Source organism: Eptatretus burgeri, chromosome 8 (assembly GCF_056783735.1).
Source record: "Eptatretus burgeri isolate ZD-2024b chromosome 8, Ebu_testis_v1, whole genome shotgun sequence".
Taxonomy (NCBI): Eukaryota; Metazoa; Chordata; class Myxini; order Myxiniformes; family Myxinidae; genus Eptatretus; species Eptatretus burgeri.
In genome coordinates this window covers 93317240-93340114 of record NC_140968.1, presented here as the reverse complement: position 1 = coordinate 93340114, position 22875 = coordinate 93317240, and the positions used below count along the sequence as shown (strand labels likewise).

The 22875-nt window shown below is 41.3% G+C and overlaps 1 protein-coding gene across 4 annotated transcripts in view; it reads right to left on the bottom strand.

The window, feature by feature from the left end:
• The window catches only part of LOC147022297 (septin-9-like), a 66283-nt gene that overhangs the window by 22500 nt on the left and 20908 nt on the right, over positions 1-22875 (bottom strand). For 2 of the 4 annotated variants that reach the window (XM_085893023.1, XM_085893024.1), the window contains 2 exons: positions 22575-22630; positions 574-753 (listed from right to left, as the gene is read on the bottom strand). In XM_085893023.1, coding sequence (XP_085749149.1) covers positions 574-727 — 154 coding nt within the window. In that variant the 5' untranslated portion in view covers positions 728-753; positions 22575-22630. The remainder of the gene's footprint in view (positions 1-573; positions 754-22574; positions 22631-22875) is intronic. The other 2 variants (XM_085893028.1, XM_085893026.1) reach the window with 1 other exon arrangement.

The window sequence follows — 22875 nt, the reverse complement described above, 5'->3', positions numbered from 1 at the left end:
TATTTTATTGATTTGTACAAATATTGTATGACAATAACAAAAAGTATGGAAGAAAGTTCACAAAAACAACGCTCAATTTACAAGCAAGGGAAGGACAGAAAGACAGGGGGTTAAAAAAAAATGGAAATATAGGCATGTTCAGGAAGGCAACATCTATTTATAACGTATTCGACTATGGCGGAATTATGGACACCCACAATCTCCTCCCTGGGTGTTGAATGTGCGCCCCTTCCTTTCCCTCCCCACTCTCCTCGCTCTCCCTTACAGTCATCCCTCTTCTCTTTCTCATGTGTGTTTCCTACTTTCAGCCTCCTGCCATGCGGATGCAATAAATTTATGGCCCCACGCCCATAGCCAGTCGTATCAAAACATCCTCATTGACATTCTTAAAAAGTCATGGTGAGCATTTGATACAGATCGTGGAAAGGCCCCTTCTACAGCCTCGTGGCTTCAAGCACAGGAGAAAGGGTCGAAAATTTACCCCCCCCCACCCCCCCAACGAGGGTACTTTCCAGCCACCCCCTATCTGTTGTCAGCAGTGTCACCAAGCCATAAGGATCAGCACAGACTTACCCACAACCATAATGTTGAATTCAAAGCCTTGCTTCATCGCCTTTCGGCGCATCTGTTCGAGCACGGCATCGATGCCAACGTAGCCAAAGGTATCTGTCCCGGACTTCGCACTAAGCACGGGCCGAGGCCTGGAGTCCGGCACTGTGTCTGACATCTCAAGGCCTTGCCTTTCCTGAAAACCTGCATGAGACAAAGGGAGTGTACATTTAAGAAGACAATTGGAAGCAGGATTAATTAATTTATTTATAAAGAAGTTTACATAAAGAAGAAGACAAAGGTGGACCATGTTCCACCCCCCCCCACTGCCCCCACCCACCCAATAAATATTTTTTTATAGTGAATGATGAAACTGTCTTGATATTGATCACCCAAATACCGAGGATTTAGAAACAAAAAGTAATAATTATAAACATGAGAAGGTTAACCGCATTGTACAGATGTTGCAAATCCTGCGGACAGAATGAAGGTAAGATCGAACAAGCACAGCAGGAAGGGTCCAACTCAAGGTGACTGGCAATGGAGCCAATCGAAACCAAACACCGAGAGAAACTCCATCGGATTCTCAAAATGTTTGTCTAAACAACTCAAGGAGCCTTCGTTGAAATTGCGAGACATCTCAGCAGATGCCGTGAACTCCTGATGGTGCTGAGGCTGCGGAGAGAAGCAACTTCATGTCGTGATGGAATCAAATGCGGTTTTCTTTCGACTTTTATAACTAATCCAATTTCGAAGCAACACGCATGCAAACCGTGAGAGAATTCTTGGGATGCTTGCGGAACCCCCGCCCCCCCCCCCAACCAACCCCACCCCCACATTTCTTAAACCTCCACCTCTTCCTTCCAGTAAACACAAGAGGCAAAACATCTTCACCAGAATGGTTTGATTGCAACACAGATAAACTGTACCAGCAAACAATGGATGCAATTAAACTGTAAAATCAGTAAATGCTTCACTATTTTCATTTCAGAACGCAAAGTGTACAAAGTCCTTCGGACAATGTATTTGTGTTTGAACTCGAGAACAATGACATTTCAGCAGGTTATTCCATTCACTCAACCAGAAGGTTACAATAACTTCTAAACACACACACACACACACACACACACACACACACACACACACACACACACACACACACACACACACACACACACACACACACACACACACACACACACACACACACACACACACACCTTTCTCGAAGTTTCGATCCTTTCAACCCAGAACCTCTCCAAATGGCAGACCCACAATCTTGGTCACTGATCCACATAAGTAGATTACCTAAATCAATAGATCCACAACCTTGGTCACGGATCCACATCAGTACATTACCTACATCAATAGATCCACAACCTTGGTCACGGATCCACATCAGTAGATTAACTACATCAATAGATCCACAACCTTGGTCACCGATCCACATCAGTAGATTAACTACATCAATAGATCCACAACCTTGGTCACGGATCCACATCAGTACATTACCTACATCAATAGATCCACAACCTTGGTCACGGATCCACATCAGTACATTACCTACATCAATAGATCCACAACCTTGGTCACCGATCCACATCAGTAGATTACCTACATCAATAGATCCACAACCTTGGTCACCGATCCACATCAGTATATTACCTACATCAATAGATCCACAATCTTGGTCATGGATCCACATCAGTATATTACCTACATCAATAGATCCACAACCTTGGTCACGGATCCACATCAGTAGATTAACTACATCAATAGATCCACAACCTTGGTCACCGATCCACATCAGTAGATTAACTACATCAATAGATCCACAACCTTGGTCACAGATCCACATCAGTACATTACCTACATCAATAGATCCACAACCTTGGTCACGGATCCACATCAGTACATTACCTACATCAATAGATCCACAACCTTGGTCACCGATCCACATCAGTAGATTACCTACATCAATAGATCCACAACCTTGGTCACCGATCCACATCAGTATATTACCTACATCAATAGATCCACAATCTTGGTCACGGATCCACATCAGTACATTACCTACATCAATAGATCCACAACCTTGGTCACCGATCCACATCAGTAGATTAACTACATCAATAGATCCACAACCTTGGTCACAGATCCACATCAGTACATTACCTACATCAATAGATCCACAACCTTGGTCACGGATCCACATCAGTACATTACCTACATCAATAGATCCACAACCTTGGTCACCGATCCACATCAGTAGATTACCTACATCAATAGATCCACAACCTTGGTCACCGATCCACATCAGTATATTACCTACATCAATAGATCCACAATCTTGGTCATGGATCCACATCAGTAGATTACCTACATCAATAGATCCACAACCTTGGTCACCGATCCACATCAGTAGATTAACTACATCAATAGATCCACAACCTTGGTCACGGATCCACATCAGTACATTACCTACATCAAGAGATCCACAACCTTGGTCACGGATCCACATCAGTACATTACCTACATCAATAGATCCACAACCTTGGTCACCGATCCACATCAGTAGATTAACTACATCAATAGATCCACAACCTTGGTCACGGATCCACATCAGTACATTACCTACATCAATAGATCCACAACCTTGGTCACCGATCCACATCAGTAGATTACCTACATCAATAGATCCACAACCTTGGTCACCGATCCACATCAGTAGATTACCTACATCAATAGATCCACAACCTTGGTCACAAATCCACATCAGTATATTACCTACATCAATAGATCCACAATCTTGGTCACGGATCCACATCAGTAGATTACCTACATCAATAGATCCACAACCTTGGTCACGGATCCACATCAGTAGATTACCTACATCAATAGATCCACAACCTTGGTCACCGATCCACATCAGTAGATTAACTACATCAATAGATCCACAACCTTGGTCACGGATCCACATCAGTACATTACCTACATCAAGAGATCCACAACCTTGGTCACGGATCCACATCAGTACATTACCTACATCAATAGATCCACAACCTTGGTCACCGATCCACATCAGTAGATTAACTACATCAATAGATCCACAACCTTGGTCACGGATCCACATCAGTACATTACCTACATCAATAGATCCACAACCTTGGTCACCGATCCACATCAGTAGATTACCTACATCAATAGATCCACAACCTTGGTCACCGATCCACATCAGTAGATTACCTACATCAATAGATCCACAACCTTGGAAACAAATCCACATCAGTATATTACCTACATCAATAGATCCACAATCTTGGTCACGGATCCACATCAGTAGATTACCTACATCAATAGATCCACATCAGTAGATTACCTACATCAATAGATCCACAACCTTGGTCACGGATCCACATCAGTACATTACCTACATCAATAGATCCACAATCTTGGTCACCGATCCACATCAGTAGATTACCTACATCAATAGATCCACAACCTTGGTCACGGATCCACATCAGTACATTACCTACATCAATAGATCCACAATCTTGGTCACCGATCCACATCAGTAGATTACCTACATCAATAGATCCACAACCTTGGTCACCGATCCACATCAGTAGATTACCTACATCAATAGATCCACAATCTTGGTCACAGATCCACATCAGTAGATTACCTACATCAATAGACCTACAATCTTGGTCATGGATCCACATCAGTACATTACCTACATCAATAGATCCACAATCTTGGTCACAGATCCACATCAGTAGATTACCGACATCAATAGATCCACATCAGTATATTACCTACATCAATAGCTCCACGATCTTGGTCACGGATCCTTATCAGTAGATTACCTACATCAATACATCCACATCAGTAGATTATCTACATCAATAGATCCACAATCTTGGTCACGGATCCACATCAGTAGATTACCTACATCAATAGATCCACAACCTTGGTCACGGATCCACATCAGTACATTACCTACATCAATAGATCCACAATCTTGGTCACCGATCCACATCAGTAGATTACCTACATCAATAGATCCACAACCTTGGTCACCGATCCACATCAGTAGATTACCTACATCAATAGATCCACAATCTTGGTCACAGATCCACATCAGTAGATTACCCACATCAATAGATCCACAATCTTGGTCACGGATCCACATCAGTAGATTACCTACATCAATAGATCCACATCAGTAGATTACCTACATCAATAGATCCACAACCTTGGTCACGGATCCACATCAGTACATTACCTACATCAATAGATCCACAATCTTGGTCACCGATCCACATCAGTAGATTACCTACATCAATAGATCCACAACCTTGGTCACGGATCCACATCAGTACATTACCTACATCAATAGATCCACAATCTTGGTCACCGATCCACATCAGTAGATTACCTACATCAATAGATCCACAACCTTGGTCACCGATCCACATCAGTAGATTACCTACATCAATAGATCCACAATCTTGGTCACAGATCCACATCAGTAGATTACCTACATCAATAGACCTACAATCTTGGTCATGGATCCACATCAGTACATTACCTACATCAATAGATCCACAATCTTGGTCACAGATCCACATCAGTAGATTACCGACATCAATAGATCCACATCAGTATATTACCTACATCAATACATCCACATCAGTAGATTATCTACATCAATAGATCCACAATCTTGGTCACGGATCCACATCAGTAGATTACCTACATCAATAGATCCACAACCTTGGTCACGGATCCACATCAGTACATTACCTACATCAATAGATCCACAATCTTGGTCACCGATCCACATCAGTAGATTACCTACATCAATAGATCCACAACCTTGGTCACCGATCCACATCAGTAGATTACCTACATCAATAGATCCACAATCTTGGTCACAGATCCACATCAGTAGATTACCTACATCAATAGACCTACAATCTTGGTCATGGATCCACATCAGTACATTACCTACATCAATAGACCTACAATCTTGGTCATGGATCCACATCAGTACATTACCTACATCAATAGATCCACAATCTTGGTCACAGATCCACATCAGTAGATTACCGACATCAACAGATCCACATCAGTATATTACCTACATCAATACATCCACATCAGTAGATTATCTACATCAATAGATCCACAATCTTGGTCACGGATCCACATCAGTAGATTACCTACATCAATAGATCCACAACCTTGCTCACGGATCCACATCAGTACATTACCTACATCAATAGATCCACGATCTTGGTCACAAATCCACATCAGTAGATTACCTACATCAATAGACCCACAATCTTGGTCATGGATCCACATCAGTACATTACCTACATCAATAGATCCACAACCTTGGTCACAAATCCACATCAGTACATTACCTACATCAATAGATCCACAATCTTGGTCATGGATCCACATCAGCACATTACCTACATCAATAGACCCACAATCTTGGTCATGGATCCACATCAGTAGATTACCTATATCAATAGATCCACAATCTTGGTCACGGATCCACATCAGTACATTACCTACATCAATAGATCCACAATCTTGGTCACAGATCCACATCAGTAGATTACCGACATCAATAGATCCACATCAGTAGATTATCTACATCAATAGATCCACAACCTTGCTCATGGATCCACATCAGTACATTACCTACATCAATACATCCACGATCTTGGTCACAAATCCACATCAGTAGATTACCTACATCAATAGACCCACAATCTTGGTCATGGATCCACATCAGTACATTACCTACATCAATAGATCCATGATCTTGGTCATGGATCCACATCAGTAGATTACCTACATCAATAGATCCACAACCTTGGTCACGGATCCTCATCAGTACATTACCTACATCAATAGATCCACATCAGTAGATTACCGACATCAATAGATCCACAACCTTGGTCACGGATCCACATCAGTACATTACCTACATCAATAGATCCACAATCTTGGTCACGGATCCACATCAGCAGATTACCTACATCAATAGATCCACAACCTTGGTCACGGATCCACATCAGTAGATTACCTACATCAATAGATCCACAATCTTGGTCATGGATCCACATCAGTACATTACCTACATCAATAGACCTACAATCTTGGTCATGGATCCACATCAGTACATTACCTACATCAATAGATCCACGATCTTGGTCACAAATCCACATCAGTAGATTACCTACATCAATAGATCCACAATCTTGGTCATGGATCCACATCAGCACATTACCTACATCAATAGACCCACAATCTTGGTCATGGATCCACATCAGTAGATTACCTATATCAATAGATCCACAATCTTGGTCACGGATCCACATCAGTACATTACCTACATCAATAGATCCACAATCTTGGTCACAGATCCACATCAGTAGATTACCGACATCAATAGATCCACAATCTTGGTCACAAATCCACATCAGTATATTACCTACATCAATAGATCCACAATCTTGGTCACGGATCCACATTAGTAGATTACCTACATCAATAGATCCACAACCTTGGTCACGGATCCACATCAGTAGATTACCTACATCAATAGATCCACAACCTTGGTCACCGATCCACATCAGTAGATTACCTACATCAATAGATCCACAATCTTGGTCACGGATCCACATCAGTAGATTACCTACATCAATAGATCCACAATGTTGGTCACGGATCCACATCAGTAGATTACCTACATCAATAGATCCACAACCTTGGTCACCGATCCACATCAGTAGATTACCTACATCAATAGATCCACAACCTTGCTCACGGATCCACATCAGTACATTACCTACATCAATAGATCCACGATCTTGGTCACAAATCCACATCAGTAGATTACCTACATCAATAGACCCACAATCTTGGTCATGGATCCACATCAGTACATTACCTACATCAATAGATCCACAACCTTGGTCACAAATCCACATCAGTACATTACCTACATCAATAGATCCACAATCTTGGTCATGGATCCACATCAGCACATTACCTACATCAATAGACCCACAATCTTGGTCATGGATCCACATCAGTAGATTACCTATATCAATAGATCCACAATCTTGGTCACGGATCCACATCAGTACATTACCGACATCAATAGATCCACATCAGTAGATTATCTACATCAATAGATCCACAACCTTGCTCATGGATCCACATCAGTACATTACCTACATCAATACATCCACGATCTTGGTCACAAATCCACATCAGTAGATTACCTACATCAATAGACCCACAATCTTGGTCATGGATCCACATCAGTACATTACCTACATCAATAGATCCACATAAGTAGATTACCTACATCAATAGACCCACAACCTTGGTCATGGATCCACATCAGTACATTACCTACATCAATAGATCCATGATCTTGGTCATGGATCCACATCAGTAGATTACCTACATCAATAGATCCACAACCTTGGTCACGGATCCACATCAGTAGATTACCGACATCAATAGATCCACAACCTTGGTCACGGATCCACATCAGTAGATTACCGACATCAATAGATCCACAACCTTGGTCACGGATCCACATCAGTACATTACCTACATCAATAGATCCACAATCTTGGTCACGGATCCACATCAGCAGATTACCTACATCAATAGATCCACATCAGTACATTACCTACATCAATAGATCCACAATCTTGGTCACGGATCCACATCAGCAGATTACCTACATCAATAGATCCACAACCTTGGTCACGGATCCACATCAGTAGATTACCGACATCAATAGATCCACATCAGTATATTACCTACATCAATAGATCCACAATCTTGGTCATGGATCCACATCAGTACATTACCTACATCAATAGATCCACGATCTTGGTCACAAATCCACATCAGTAGATTACCTACATCAATAGACCCACAATCTTGGTCATGGATCCACATCAGTACATTACCTACATCAATAGATCCACAATCTTGGTCACAGATCCACATCAGTAGATTACCTCCATCAATAGATCCACATCAGTAGATTATCTACATCAATAGATCCACAACCTTGGTCACGGATCCACATCAGTACATTACCTACATCCATAGATCCACAACCTTGCTCACGGATCCACATCAGTACATTACCTACATCAATAGATCCATGATCTTGGTCATGGATCCACATCAGTAGATTAACTACATCAATAGATCCACAATCTTGGTCATGGATCCACATCAGTAGATTACCTACATCAATAGACCCACAATCTTGGTCATGGATCCACATAAGTAGATTACCTACATCAATAGACCCACAACCTTGGTCACGGATCCACATCAGTAGATTACCTACATCAACAGATCCACAATCTTGGTCACGGATCCACATCAATAGATTACCTACATCAACAGATCCACAACCTTGGTCACGGATCCACATCAGTACATTACCGACATCAATAGATCCACAACCTTGGTCACGGATCCACATCAGTAGATTACCTACATCAACAGATCCACAACCTTGGTCACGGATCCACATCAGTACATTACCTACATCAATAGATCCACAATCTTGGTCATGGATCCACATCAATCGATCCACAATCTTGGTCATGGATCCACATCAGTAGATTACCTATATCAATAGATCCACAACCTTGGTCACGGATCCACATCAGTACATTACCTACATCAATAGATCCACAACCTTGCTCACGGATCCACATCAGTACATTACCTACATCAATAGATCCATGATCTTGGTCATGGATCCACATCAGTAGATTAACTACATCAATAGATCCACAATCTTGGTCATGGATCCACATCAGTAGATTACCTACATCAATAGACCCACAATCTTGGTCATGGATCCACATTAGTAGATTACCTACATCAATAGATCCACATAAGTAGATTACCTACATCAATAGACCCACAACCTTGGTCACGGATCCACATCAGTAGATTACCTACATCAACAGATCCACAACCTTGGTCACGGATCCACATCAGTACATTACCGACATCAATATATCCACAACCTTGGTCACGGATCCACATCAGTACATTACCTACATCAATAGATCCACAACCTTGGTCACGGATCCACATCAGTACATTACCTACATCAATAGATCCATGATCTTGGTCATGGATCCACATCAGTAGATTAACTACATCAATAGATCCACAATCTTGGTCATGGATCCACATCAGTAGATTACCTACATCAATAGACCCACAATCTTGGTCATGGATCCACATTAGTAGATTACCTACATCAATAGATCCACATAAGTAGATTACCTACATCAATAGACCCACAACCTTGGTCACGGATCCACATCAGTAGATTACCTACATCAACAGATCCACAATCTTGGTCACGGATCCACATCAGTAGATTACCTACATCAACAGATCCACAACCTTGGTCACGGATCCACATCAGTACATTACCGACATCAATAGATCCACAACCTTGGTCACGGATCCACATCAGTAGATTACCGACATCAATAGATCCACAACCTTGGTCACGGATCCACATCAGTACATTACCTACATCAATAGATCCACAATCTTGGTCATGGATCCACATCAGTAGATTACCTATATCAATAGATCCACAATCTTGGTCACGGATCCACATCAATAGATCCACAATCTTGGTCATGGATCCACATCAGTAGATTACCTACATCAATAGACCCACAATCTTGGTCATGGATCCACATTAGTAGATTACCTACATCAATAGATCCACATAAGTAGATTACCTACATCAATAGACCCACAACCTTGGTCACGGATCCACATCAGTAGATTACCTACATCAACAGATCCACAATCTTGGTCACGGATCCACATCAGTAGATTACCTACATCAACAGATCCACAACCTTGGTCACGGATCCACATCAGTACATTTCCGACATCAATAGATCCACAACCTTGGTCACGGATCCACATCAGTGGATTACCGACATCAATAGATCCACAACCTTGGTCACGGATCCACATCAGTACATTACCTACATCAATAGATCCACAATCTTGGTCATGGATCCACATCAATAGATCCACAATCTTGGTCATGGATCCACATCAGTAGATTACCTATATCAATAGATCCACAACCTTGGTCACGGATCCACATCAGTACATTACCTACATCCATAGATCCACAACCTTGCTCACGGATCCACATCAGTACATTACCTACATCAATAGATCCATGATCTTGGTCATGGATCCACATCAGTAGATTAACTACATCAATAGATCCACAATCTTGGTCATGGATCCACATCAGTAGATTACCTACATCAATAGACCCACAATCTTGGTCATGGATCCACATTAGTAGATTACCTACATCAATAGATCCACAACCTTGGTCACGGATCCACATCAGTACATTACCTACATCAATAGATCCACAACCTTGCTCACGGATCCACATCAGTACATTACCTACATCAATAGATCCATGATCTTGGTTATGGATCCACATCAGTAGATTAACTACATCAATAGATCCACAATCTTGGTCATGGATCCACATCAGTAGATTACCGACATCAATAGATCCACAACCTTGGTCACGGATCCACATCAGTACATTACCTACATCAATAGATCCACAACCTTGGTCACGGATCCACATCAGTACATTACCTACATCAATAGATCCATGATCTTGGTCATGGATCCACATCAGTAGATTAACTACATCAATAGATCCACAATCTTGGTCATGGATCCACATCAGTAGATTACCTACATCAATAGACCCACAATCTTGGTCATGGATCCACATTAGTAGATTACCTACATCAATAGATCCACATAAGTAGATTACCTACATCAATAGACCCACAACCTTGGTCACGGATCCACATCAGTAGATTACCTACATCAACAGATCCACAACCTTGGTCACGGATCCACATCAGTACATTACCGACATCAATATATCCACAACCTTGGTCACGGATCCACATCAGTACATTACCTACATCAATAGATCCACAACCTTGGTCACGGATCCACATCAGTACATTACCTACATCAATAGATCCATGATCTTGGTCATGGATCCACATCAGTAGATTAACTACATCAATAGATCCACAATCTTGGTCATGGATCCACATCAGTAGATTACCTACATCAATAGACCCACAATCTTGGTCATGGATCCACATTAGTAGATTACCTACATCAATAGATCCACATAAGTAGATTACCTACATCAATAGACCCACAACCTTGGTCACGGATCCACATCAGTAGATTACCTACATCAACAGATCCACAATCTTGGTCACGGATCCACATCAGTAGATTACCTACATCAACAGATCCACAACCTTGGTCACGGATCCACATCAGTACATTACCGACATCAATAGATCCACAACCTTGGTCACGGATCCACATCAGTAGATTACCGACATCAATAGATCCACAACCTTGGTCACGGATCCACATCAGTACATTACCTACATCAATAGATCCACAATCTTGGTCATGGATCCACATCAGTAGATTACCTATATCAATAGATCCACAATCTTGGTCACGGATCCACATCAATAGATCCACAATCTTGGTCATGGATCCACATCAGTAGATTACCTACATCAATAGACCCACAATCTTGGTCATGGATCCACATTAGTAGATTACCTACATCAATAGATCCACATAAGTAGATTACCTACATCAATAGACCCACAACCTTGGTCACGGATCCACATCAGTAGATTACCTACATCAACAGATCCACAATCTTGGTCACGGATCCACATCAGTAGATTACCTACATCAACAGATCCACAACCTTGGTCACGGATCCACATCAGTACATTTCCGACATCAATAGATCCACAACCTTGGTCACGGATCCACATCAGTGGATTACCGACATCAATAGATCCACAACCTTGGTCACGGATCCACATCAGTACATTACCTACATCAATAGATCCACAATCTTGGTCATGGATCCACATCAATAGATCCACAATCTTGGTCATGGATCCACATCAGTAGATTACCTATATCAATAGATCCACAACCTTGGTCACGGATCCACATCAGTACATTACCTACATCAATAGATCCATGATCTTGGTCATGGATCCACATCAGTAGATTAACTACATCAATAGACCCACAATCTTGGTCATGGATCCACATTAGTAGATTACCTACATCAATAGATCCACATAAGTAGATTACCTACATCAATAGACCCACAACCTTGGTCACGGATCCACATCAGTACATTACCTACATCAATAGATCCATGATCTTGGTCATGGATCCACATCAGTAGATTAACTACATCAATAGACCCACAATCTTGGTCATGGATCCACATTAGTAGATTACCTACATCAATAGATCCACATAAGTAGATTACCTACATCAATAGACCCACAACCTTGGTCACGGATCCACATCAGTAGATTACCTACATCAACAGATCCACAATCTTGGTCACGGATCCACATAAGTAGATTACCTACATCAATAGACCCACAACCTTGGTCACGGATCCACATCAGTAGATTACCTACATCAACAGATCCACAATCTTGGTCACGGATCCACATCAGTAGATTACCTACATCAACAGATCCACAACCTTGGTCACGGATCCACATCAGTACATTACCGACATCAATAGATCCACAACCTTGGTCACGGATCCACATCAGTACATTACCGACATCAATAGATCCACAACCTTGGTCACGGATCCACATCAGTAGATTACCGACATCAATAGATCCACAACCTTGGTCACGGATCCACATCAGTACATTACCTACATCAATAGATCCACAATCTTGGTCATGGATCCACATCAATAGATCCACAATCTTGGTCATGGATCCACATCAGTAGATTACCTATATCAATAGATCCACAACCTTGGTCACGGATCCACATCAGTACATTACCTACATCAATAGATCCACAACCTTGCTCACGGATCCACATCAGTACATTACCTACATCAATAGATCCATGATCTTGGTCATGGATCCACATCAGTAGATTAACTACATCAATAGATCCACAATCTTGGTCATGGATCCACATCAGTAGATTACCTACATCAATAGACCCACAATCTTGGTCATGGATCCACATTAGTAGATTACCTACATCAATAGACCCACAACCTTGGTCACGGATCCACATCAGTAGATTACCTACATCAACAGATCCACAATCTTGGTCACGGATCCACATCAGTAGATTACCTACATCAACAGATCCACAACCTTGGTCACGGATCCACATCAGTACATTACCGACATCAATAGATCCACAACCTTGGTCACGGATCCACATCAGTACATTACCTACATCAATAGATCCACAACCTTGGTCACGGATCCACATCAGTACATTACCTACATCAATAGATCCATGATCTTGGTCATGGATCCACATCAGTAGATTAACTACATCAATAGATCCACAATCTTGGTCATGGATCCACATTAGTAGATTACCTACATCAACAGATCCACAACCTTGGTCACGGATTCACATCAGTAGATTACCGACATATCAGTAGATTACCGACATCAACAGATCCACAATCTTGGTCACGGATCCACATCAGTAGATTACCGACATCAACAGATCCACAATCTTGGTCACGGATCCACATCAGTAGATTACCGACATCAACAGATCCACAACCTTGGTCACGGATTCACATCAGTACATTACCGACATCAATAGATCCACAACCTTGGTCACGGATCCACATCAGTAGATTACCGACATCAATAGATCCACAACCTTGGTCACGGATCCACATCAGTACATTACCTACATCAATAGATCCACAATCTTGGTCATGGATCCACATCAGTAGATTACCTATATCAATAGATCCACAATCTTGGTCACGGATCCACATCAATAGATCCACAATCTTGGTCATGGATCCACATCAGTAGATTACCTACATCAATAGATCCACAATCTTGGTCATGGATCCACATCAGTAGATTACCTATATCAATAGATCCACAATCACGGATCATCAGTAGATTACATCAATAGATCCACAACCTTGGTCACGGATCCACATCAGATTACCTACATCGTCAATCCACATCAGATCATCAATAGATCCACAATCTTGGTCATGGATCCACATCAGTAGATTACCTACATCAATAGACCCACAATCTTGGTCATGGATCCACATTAGTAGATTACCTACATCAATAGATCCACATAAGTAGATTACCTACATCAATAGACCCACAACCTTGGTCACGGATCCACATCAGTAGATTACCTACATCAACAGATCCACAATCTTGGTCACGGATCCACATCAGTAGATTACCTACATCAACAGATCTACAACCTTGGTCACGGATCCACATCAGTACATTACCGACATCAATAGATCCACAACCTTGGTCACGGATCCACATCAGTACATTACCTACATCAATAGATCCACAATCTTGGTCATGGATCCACATCAATAGATCCACAATCTTGGTCATGGATCCACATCAGTAGATTACCTATATCAATAGATCCACAACCTTGGTCACGGATCCACATCAGTACATTACCTACATCAATAGATCCACAACCTTGCTCACGGATCCTCATCAGTACATTACCTACATCAATAGATCCATGATCTTGGTCATGGATCCACATCAGTAGATTAACTACATCAATAGATCCACAATCTTGGTCATGGATCCACATCAGTAGATTACCTACATCAATAGACCCACAATCTTGGTCATGGATCCACATTAGTAGATTACCTACATCAATAGATCCACATCAGTAGATTACCTACATCAACAGATCCACAATCTTGGTCACGGATCCACATCAGTACATTACCGACATCAATAGATCCACAACCTTGGTCACGGATCCACATCAGTACATTACCTACATCAATAGATCCACAACCTTGCTCACGGATCCACATCAGTACATTACCTACATCAATAGATCCATGATCTTGGTCATGGATCCACATCAGTAGATTAACTACATCAATAGATCCACAATCTTGGTCATGGATCCACATCAGTAGATTACCTACATCAATAGACCCACAACCTTGGTCACGGATCCACATCAGTAGATTACCTACATCAACAGATCCACAATCTTGGTCACGGATCCACATCAGTAGATTACCTACATCAACAGATCCACAACCTTGGTCACGGATCCACATCAGTACATTACCGACATCAATAGATCCACAACCTTGGTCACGGATCCACATCAGTACATTACCTACATCAATAGATCCACAACCTTGGTCACGGATCCACATCAGTACATTACCTACATCAATAGATCCATGATCTTGGTCATGGATCCACATCAGTAGATTAACTACATCAATAGATCCACAATCTTGGTCATGGATCCACATTAGTAGATTACCTACATCAATAGATCCACATAAGTAGATTACCTACATCAATAGACCCACAACCTTGGTCACGGATCCACATCAGTAGATTACCTACATCAACAGATCCACAATCTTGGTCACGGATCCACATCAGTAGATTACCTACATCAACAGATCCACAACCTTGGTCACGGATCCACATCAGTACATTACCGACATCAATAGATCCACAACCTTGGTCACGGATCCACATCAGTAGATTACCGACATCAATAGATCCACAACCTTGGTCACGGATCCACATCAGTACATTACCTACATCAATAGATCCACAATCTTGGTCATGGATCCACATCAGTAGATTACCTATATCAATAGATCCACAATCTTGGTCACGGATCCACATCAATAGATCCACAATCTTGGTCATGGATCCACATCAGTAGATTACCTACATCAATAGATCCACAATCTTGGTCATGGATCCACATCAGTAGATTACCTATATCAATAGATCCACATCAGTAGATTACCTATATCAATAGATCCACAATCTTGGTCACGGATCCACATCAATAGACCCACAATCTTGGTCATGGATCCACATTAGTAGATTACCTACATCAATAGATCCACATAAGTAGATTACCTACATCAATAGACCCACAACCTTGGTCACGGATCCACATCAGTAGATTACCTACATCAACAGATCCACAATCTTGGTCACGGATCCACATCAGTAGATTACCTACATCAACAGATCTACAACCTTGGTCACGGATCCACATCAGTACATTACCGACATCAATAGATCCACAACCTTGGTCACGGATCCACATCAGTACATTACCTACATCAATAGATCCACAATCTTGGTCATGGATCCACATCAATAGATCCACAATCTTGGTCATGGATCCACATCAGTAGATTACCTATATCAATAGATCCACAACCTTGGTCACGGATCCACATCAGTACATTACCTACATCAATAGATCCACAACCTTGCTCACGGATCCTCATCAGTACATTACCTACATCAATAGATCCATGATCTTGGTCATGGATCCACATCAGTAGATTAACTACATCAATAGATCCACAATCTTGGTCATGGATCCACATCAGTAGATTACCTACATCAATAGACCCACAATCTTGGTCATGGATCCACATTAGTAGATTACCTACATCAATAGATCCACATCAGTAGATTACCTACATCAACAGATCCACAATCTTGGTCACGGATCCACATCAGTACATTACCGACATCAATAGATCCACAACCTTGGTCACGGATCCACATCAGTACATTACCTACATCAATAGATCCACAACCTTGCTCACGGATCCACATCAGTACATTACCTACATCAATAGATCCATGATCTTGGTCATGGATCCACATCAGTAGATTAACTACATCAATAGATCCACAATCTTGGTCATGGATCCACATCAGTAGATTACCTACATCAATAGACCCACAATCTTGGTCATGGATCCACATTAGTAGATTACCTACATCAATAGATCCACATAAGTAGATTACCTACATCAATAGACCCACAACCTTGGTCACGGATCCACATCAGTAGATTACCTACATCAACAGATCCACAATCTTGGTCACGGATCCACATCAGTAGATTACCTACATCAACAGATCCACAACCTTGGTCACGGATCCACATCAGTACATTACCGACATCAATAGATCCACAACCTTGGTCACGGATCCACATCAGTAGATTACCGACATCAATAGATCCACAACCTTGGTCACGGATCCACATCAGTAGATTACCTACATCAATAGATCCACAATCTTGGTCACGGATCCACATCAGTAGATTACCTACATCAATAGATCCACAATCTTGGTCACAGATCCACATCAGTCGATTACCTACATCAATAGATCCACAATCTTGGTCACAAATCCACATCAGTAGATTACCTACATCAATAGATCCACAATCTTGGTCACGGATCCACATCAGTAGATTACCTACATCAATAGACCCACAACCTTGGTCACAAATCCACATCAGTACATTACCTACATCAATAGATCCACAACCTTGGTCACGGATCCACATCAGTAGATTACCTACATCAATAGAACCACGACCTTGGTCACAAATCCACATCAGTAGATTACCTACATCAATAGATCCACAATCTTGGTCACGGATCCACATCAGTACATTACCGACATCAATAGATCCACAATCTTGGTCACCGATCCACATAAGTAGATTACCTACATCAATAGATCCACAATCTTGGTCACGGATCCTCATCAGTAGATTACCTACATCAATAGATCCACGATCTTGGTCACGGATCCACATCAGTAGATTACCTACATCAATAGATCCACAATCTTGGTCACTGATCCACATCAGTAGATTACCTACATCAATAGATCCACAATCTTGGTCACGGATCCACATCAGTAGATTACCTACATCAATAGATCCACAATCTTGGTCACGGATCCACATCAGTACATTACCGACATCAATAGATCCACAATCTTGGTCACCGATCCACATCAGTAGATTACCTACATCAATAGATCCACAATCTTGGTCACGGATCCACATCAGTACATTACCTACATCAGTAGATCCACAACCTTGGTCACGGATCCACATCAGTACATTACCTACATAAATCGATCCACAATCTTGGTCACGGATCCACATCAGTACATTACCTACATCAGTAGATCCACAACCTTGGTCACGGATCCACATCAGTACATTACCTACATAAATCGATCCACAATCTTGGTCACGGATCCACATCAGTAGATTACCTACATCAATAGATCCACATCAGTAGATTACCTACATCAATAGCTCCACGATCTTGGTCACGGATCCTTATCAGTAGATTACCTACATCAATAGACGCACAATCTTGGTCACAGATCCACATCAGTAGATTACCTACATCAATAGATCCACGATCTTGGTCACGGATCCTCATCAGTAGATTACCTACATCAATAGATCCACAATCTTGGTCACGGATCCACATCAGTACATTACCTACATCAATAGATCCACAACCTTGGTCACGGATCCACATCAGTACATTACCTACATAAATAGATCCACAATCTTGGTCATGGATCCACATCAGTAGATTACCTACATCAATAGACCCACAACCTTGGTCACAAATCCACATCAGTACATTACCTACATCAATAGATCCACAACCTTGGTCACGGATCCACATCAGTAGATTACCTACATCAATAGATCCACATAAGTAGATTACCTACATCAATAGATCCACGATCTTGGTCACGGATCCTCATCAGTAGATTACCTACATCAATAGATCCACAATCTTGGTCACAAATCGACATCAGTACATTACCTACATCAATAGATCCACAACCTTGGTCACGGATCCACATCAGTACATTACCTACATAAATAGATCCACAATCTTGGTCACGGATCCACATCAGTAGATTACCTACATCAATAGATCCACAATCTTGGTCACTGATCCACATCAGTAGATTACCTACATCAATAGATCCACAATCTTGGTCACGGATCCACATCAGTAGATTACCTACATCAATAGATCCACAATCTTGGTCACGGATCCACATCAGTAGATTACCTACATCAATAGATCCACAATCTTGGTCACAGATCCACATCAGTCGATTACCTACATCAATAGAACCACGACCTTGGTCACAAATCCACATCAGTAGATTACCTACATCAATAGATCCACAATCTTGGTCACGGATCCACATCAGTACATTACCGACATCAATAGATCCACAATCTTGGTCACCGATCCACATCAGTAGATTACCTACATCAATAGATCCACAATCTTGGTCACCGATCCACATCAGTAGATTACCTACATCAATAGATCCACAATCTTGGTCACGGATCCACATCAGTACATTACCTACATCAGTAGATCCACAACCTTGGTCACGGATCCACATCAGTACATTACCTACATAAATCGATCCACAATCTTGGTCACGGATCCACATCAGTAGATTACCTACATCAATAGCTCCACGATCTTGGTCACGGATCCACATCAGTACATTACCTACATAAATCGATCCACAATCTTGGTCACGGATCCACATCAGTAGATTACCTACATCAATAGCTCCACGATCTTGGTCACGGATCCTTATCAGTAGATTACCTACATCAATAGACGCACAATCTTGGTCACAGATCCACATCAGTAGATTACCTACATCAATAGATCCACGATCTTGGTCACACTCCACATCATTAGATTACCTACATCAATAGATCCACAACCTTGGTCACGGATCCACATCAGTACATTACCTACATCAATAGATCCACAACCTTGGTCACGGATCCACATCAGTATATTTCCGACATCAATAGATCCACAACCTCAGTGGCGTCCAAGGCAGCCAGTCAACCCATAGTTTTCACAAATACACAAGAATCAAACAAATATCAGACACACAACAGTGGATTTTCCACCAAACCATAATGACAAATCAGTGAGAGAAGGCTCACCAAAAGAAATGTCAATCACACACGCAACTGTTCCTAACAATTCCATCACACACACACACAAGAAAACAAAGAAACAAACACAAACACACACACTGAGTTTCACCGATGGTGTCATTGGTTTCAGGTGACTGGGGTGAGGTGAGATTGTAAGATGGACCAATCAAACTTATTTAAAACATATCATCGAAATCAATCAAACACAAAGAGCTATATATGCATTGAAAGTGTATCGGTGGATACTTTGAAACCAGGCAGGTCTCAGTTGCATCTCCTGAAACCCACCCACGTGTGGAAATAGCACTCAACAGCAACGCGCACGCGCGCGCACACGCACGCACACACACACACACACACTTTGACTCCTCCCATGCTCTTCCAGCTGAGAAGCTGCATAAAGCAACCATGAAAGGCTACACAAGGTAATTTTTATTTTTTTTTGCACTTCCACTTATCGTGGTGGCATGATTTCATGCTTTCAACTGGCTATGATCAATGGTGCATCGTCACTGTAGCAATGCCCCTATTACCAGTTCACAGGTACTCATTTTGCCGACCTCAGAATGATATGATGACAGGTTGAGTCAACCCCACCTGGTTGTAATTCAGCGGCCACCAGGGCTCAAACTCAGGACCCAGGGATTCCAAGCCAGTCACCTTAACTGCTAAGCCAACACTAGGTTTAAAGGTAATATATATATATATATATATATATATATATATATATATATATATATATATATATATATATATATATATATATATATACACATATATATATATATATATATTACATACACACATTTTTTGAAACTCAAACCAAGTAGAGATGTTTGTTTTTGAAGGATTCCCCGAACCTGTGCAAGCAAACGCAAACAGCAAAGAACCTTTGACTCGTGCACGAGAAGGAAAGAATAATATATATCAAGTAATATATAATAATTATCAGCTTGGAGAATGTTAGAGTGGGAGGATTCATTTAAACAAGTGTGTCTGGCAATGTCAAGGTTCGCACACACAAACGACCAATGCAGGCCTTCACCATCACTTCAACTCGGAAAAGGAATTCCAGAATGTTTTGTTTGATACATTTGTACCTGTTGTTGCAGTTCAACAAACACACTTGCAACTTAACTTAAACTCAACCTTATGGATCGGTCAGAAATGCTCTTAAACACAAAAAAATAAATAAATAAAAATATTGCAATTACTGCAATTCATTCTCCAGCTCTCGACCTGCTGCTTGTGACAGTATGATGGGAGGGGGGGGGGAGATAATACAAGGAAAAGAAACACTCAACCCAACTACCCCCCCAAAAGCAAAACACACTAACAAATACACCACTCCTTCGCTCCCCTCCCCCTCCCAAAAACAAGCTAAACTTCATCTCGCTCCCTCATCCTCTTATGTGTTTATAATTTTGCCAACATTGTATATCGATAAAGCTAAGTGTAGTCGTTTCATATTTACTCAACTAAAGATGATAATAAGTGAATAAATAAATAAATAAATAAAAGGCCACAAAATGTTTTCATTCAAGAACAGAGATCAAAACAAACAAATCCAAAATGTACAACTTTTCACTTTCAGCTGAAAGATTCCAACCAAACTGAGCTTTCCTCAAAAAACACGACGACACGCTTTGAAGCAAAGTCAAAGCTCGTTGCGAGACGAGTCAGACTTTTCTGTTTCAAAGTCGCTCCCATGTCCCTCCTCATTCAATAAATCAAATCATCCTTCTTTCTACGCGTCAACGCGGTGGTTGGATTCAAAAGGAGCAAACCATCTTCGCAAAAAATTAAAAAGAAAGGCCCATCTATGGTCAAGCATTACCCACCAACACACGAACGTCACATTTATCAAATGAAAACTATAAAACTGGGTCAGTTTAAGACGTTTTGGAAAAAAAAAAAAAAAGCAAAAAGAAACTCAGAATCCGGACCTTTGTTTATGCGTCTTTGGCAGAAGTCGAGAAATCAGCATACCTCCAACCAGCACCTGCGGAAACCATTCGGTGTCCAAGTAGTATCATTAGTAAGCTTGTCAGCAGTCTTCTTGAAATAGCGTTTCATTTCCAAAAGTTAAAAACTTTGCTTCGTGGTGGCAAATTCAGAGGAAAGGCATCATCAAAGAACAAAAAAAACAAAAAAAAATAAAAAATAAAAAAATAAGAGCGAGGTTGGAAATGGAAGGGGAACAAGAGGGGTTGTTTGACGTAAATGCAAAAGGAAGCAATGCCAGGG